The sequence below is a fragment of the Triticum aestivum genome, chromosome 7A, assembly GCF_018294505.1.
Source record: "Triticum aestivum cultivar Chinese Spring chromosome 7A, IWGSC CS RefSeq v2.1, whole genome shotgun sequence".
In the NCBI taxonomy this organism is placed as follows: domain Eukaryota; kingdom Viridiplantae; phylum Streptophyta; class Magnoliopsida; order Poales; family Poaceae; genus Triticum; species Triticum aestivum.
This window is the reverse complement of record NC_057812.1, coordinates 13,116,436-13,120,052: the sequence shown is the minus strand read 5'-3', so window position 1 is coordinate 13,120,052 and position 3,617 is coordinate 13,116,436. Positions and strand designations below refer to the sequence as shown.

General features: G+C 46.1%; 1 protein-coding gene across 1 annotated transcript; it reads left to right on the top strand.

Moving 5' to 3' along the window:
• The first annotated feature begins 538 nt into the window (after positions 1-538).
• On the top strand, positions 539-2,313 carry LOC123151693 (transcription factor MYB53). Its single transcript, XM_044571361.1, has 3 exons — positions 539-904; positions 993-1,715; positions 1,955-2,313. The coding sequence occupies exons 1-3, from the start codon at positions 639-641 to the stop codon at positions 1,986-1,988; spliced, it is 1,023 nt and encodes a 340-aa protein (XP_044427296.1). The 5' UTR covers positions 539-638; the 3' UTR covers positions 1,989-2,313.
• The last annotated feature ends 1,304 nt before the right edge of the window (positions 2,314-3,617 follow it).

Here is a 3,617-nt window from a genome sequence, read left to right as displayed (position 1 = left end):
GTACTTTGGCGATGGTGTAAGCAATAGAAACGCCATCACCTGTGGCGTTTCCTGCTCTGCCACGTCAGCAAGGCCTGATGGTGGGCCAGATCAGCAACGCGAGCTAGCTCAGCGTTTTCATGAGTTGCAGCAACGCGAGCTGGTTTGGCGTTTTCATATGGAGAAGCAATGTCACGGGCTGTGGCGTTTCTAAAAAAGTCAGATTGTGAAATAGTTTTATTTCGAGTTCATTTTGTGCGAAGATTTTCTGACAAGGTCAGAATAGTGATTTCGGTCAGAGAGAGACGGAGAGAGAGAGATTTAGAGAGAGAAACAGAGAGGTCCCTAGAGAGAGAGGGAGAAACAGAGAGGTCGCTAGAGAGAGAAAGAGAGAGTGAGAAACAGAGAGGGTAGAGAGAGGTGAGAGAGAGGAGGCTGCGTCTCCCGCACACAAAGACTTCCTTTTAGCATTCCATGCCGCCATGCACGCATCATCGTCCACCTCCCTCCCGGCCCCTCTAAACCCTTCTCTATAAAACCCGCTCGTATCCACCCCAACGAAACCTCAAAAACCCAACTCCTCCGCCGGCAAGCTAAGCCTCGCAGACAAAGAAAAAGAAGAAGCTAGCTACTAGCTTAGCTAGTCGTTTAGTGGAGCAATGGGGCGGTTGCCGTGCTGCGACGGGGAGGCCGGCGTGAAGAAGGGCCCGTGGACGCCCGAGGAGGACAAGCTGCTGGTGGGCTACATCCAGGAGAAGGGCCACGGCAGCTGGCGTCGTCTGCCCAAGCTCGCCGGCCTCAACCGCTGCGGCAAGAGCTGCCGCCTGCGCTGGACCAACTACCTCCGCCCCGACATCAAGCGCGGCCTCTTCACCGACGACGAGGAGAAGCTCATCGTCCACCTCCACTCCCTCCTCGGCAACAAGTAAGTCACGCTCGTATCTATTGTTTGTGTCTTCTTCTCCGACTCCGGCGCCGGTGACTGATGGATTGGGATTGATTGGTTGGTTCAGGTGGTCGTCGATTGCTACGAAGCTGCCGGGGAGGACGGACAACGAGATCAAGAACTACTGGAACACGCACCTGCGCAAGAAGCTGCTCGGCATGGGCATCGACCCCGTCACGCACCGCCCGCGCACCGACCTCAGCCTGCTCGCCGGGCTTCCGGGCCTCCTTGCGGCAGCCGGTATCTTCGGCGGCTCTGGCGCGGCCACGGCCGCCTGGGACATGAACGCGCTCAAGCTCCAGGTCGACGCCGCCAAGTTCCAGCTGCTGCAGGGCCTTGTGCGTGCGCTCACCACCGCGGCGGCTCCCGCGCCCGCGCCCGCGCTCGGCATGGACAACCTCATGGCGCTCCTCGCCGTCAGCAACGGCGGGCATCACGGCGGAGTCGACCAGAACATGCTGCTCCAGCAGTGCCAGTGGAACGACATGAACAACCTGCCGGTGCTGACCAGCTCTGCGCCGACGAGCGGCATGCACAACATCAGCGGCATGTTCGACGGCTTCAGCGCCGGCGACGGTCTGAGCTCAACGGAGCTCGGGGACCATGGCGGAGCGAGCGGGAGCAACGTGACCGTTGATCGAATGGTGGCCAGCGACCAGGAGTGCAACAACAATGGCGGCGGCGGTGTGTCGTGCGAGCAAACGCCGGCGTCGAGCCCGTTCGGCGGGCTGGAGAGCCTGAACCTGATGGATGAGCTCAACACGGACGGTGGTTGGAAGGATTTGCTAGAGTGAGTACCTGCTCCTATTCCATCAACTTTCTATCAGAAAGAAGAAGGAAAAAACACATGCATGTCTGCACGTCTCTTTTCCACATCCACCCAAATTGTTTGGCTCATAGTATATTCTTAACTATTCTCTATGATTTTTCATTAATCCTAACTTCTAGTTCAACTAGCTAGATCTTTTTATCAGGCAAATGTCATGATTAATTCTGTCATGATTAATTCTTATATTTATTTCTATGCAGGCAAATGTCATGGCTGAACTCAAGTGAGCTGTGATGGGTAGATAGAAGAGATAAGATCAAGAATGCCAAAAATAATCAGGAAGGAGATGGAGACTAGACTACTAATTGTTGGATTGGATGCACATTTCGGTTGATCAATACCGAAGATGTGAAGTTTGTTTTGTTGATAGGGGAAAAGGTGGTTGAGTCCACACTTTTAGACATGTACAGAAAAAAAACAGAAGAACATATGTATGTACACACTCACTGCAATTAAAGTTCATTTTCGTTAATTAGTTAATTGTTGTTTTCTTTTTTATGAGGGGAATATATGTAATAATTAGCTTGTGACATAAAAGCACTTCTCTTTTCGGACAACAAAGTACGTGCGTGACGGTGTGAGTGTGGCTATATACTCATCATATTATTTCTTGACGCTTGCATTATGGCACATGATTTAATTAGTTAGTTTGAACTTTCTCTTGCGTGAAGAAGCTCAACTCCGGTCATCATTTGATTGGATTGTCATTTTTTTTCCACGATGTTGGCCTTGTGTCCAGCATTAGTCTTCACTTTAATCAATCTCCCACATGTACTTTGCGACAATAATGGTATGGCTACGTACATATGCATGGTTAGTAGGCTAATTGCATCATATTTTTATTATCTAACTAGAGGAGGTATAATATACAATGTTGGTTTTCCATTTCACATTAGGGTGTGTAATATAATGAAAAATTAGATTTTATGCTCTATTTAAGAAATGTTTCATGCAATCTTATGTTCATCTTTACCTATAATAATAAAGCAAATTAGGTTTCTTTCGTCTGTCATGGCATTTTTCAAAAAAGTCCCTCTATTTCAGAGAATTCAACCCACAGTTATGTTTTAAGTTAAAACGAATCGTTATTTTCGTATTTTATACAAAAGTCCCTGTCTTTTCTTGAAATCAACCCGCCGTCCGGATTTAAGTCACACTCAAACCGTTATTTTACATTTTTCAAAAAAAAACTGATGTTTTAGGTAATTCATCCGCAGATCATATTTAAGTCAAACAAATGCTTTTTAAAATCATCCATATCTTTTAAACCGTAACTCCGATTTGAACATGTTATATATGAAATTTGATTAGAAAAATATGTAGAATATGAATATGAGATTATTTTACCTGTTAAGTATTTTTAAATATTATTTTTGAATATATTTGAGTCAAACCAAATGATTTTCTAAATTATCTGTATCTTTTAAACCGTAACTTTGATTTTAACATATTATATATGAAATTTTATTAGAAAAATGTGTGGAATCTAAATATAATGTTAATTTTACCTGTTAAATATTTTTTAAATATTGTTATGGAAGCAAAATTGTAATTTATAGCGCAAGATCCGGGTTTTTTCATACCGGCGGCGATCCAGATTGCAAATAAACACCCCACTATAACCATACAGGAAAAAGAAAATATCGATAACTACACATGCATACCTCTGAAAAATGTCGCGGGGGAAAACAACAGATTTCTCATCGCGCGCGCGCCAGAGGGAGAGAGGGCGAGAGAGAGAGAGAGGAAGAGAGAGACGTTTTAGGATTAACCATATTCAACACACGCTCGAGTTCCGGGGTGAGAACCCTAGGTCTGACCTTGATTGGTTATACCTAGCAATGGCGTCGTTGTTTGCGTCGT

Bases quoted from the DNA above. Each gene is read 5' to 3' on its own strand.
- LOC123151693 (XM_044571361.1), top strand. From the start codon at position 639: ATGGGGCGGTTGCCGTGCTGCGACGGGGAGGCCGGCGTGAAGAAGGGC. The intron at 905-992 runs GTAAGTCACGCT...TGGTTGGTTCAG, and splicing joins CACTCCCTCCTCGGCAACAA to GTGGTCGTCGATTGCTACGA. The intron at 1,716-1,954 runs GTGAGTACCTGC...ATTTCTATGCAG, and splicing joins GGTTGGAAGGATTTGCTAGA to GCAAATGTCATGGCTGAACT.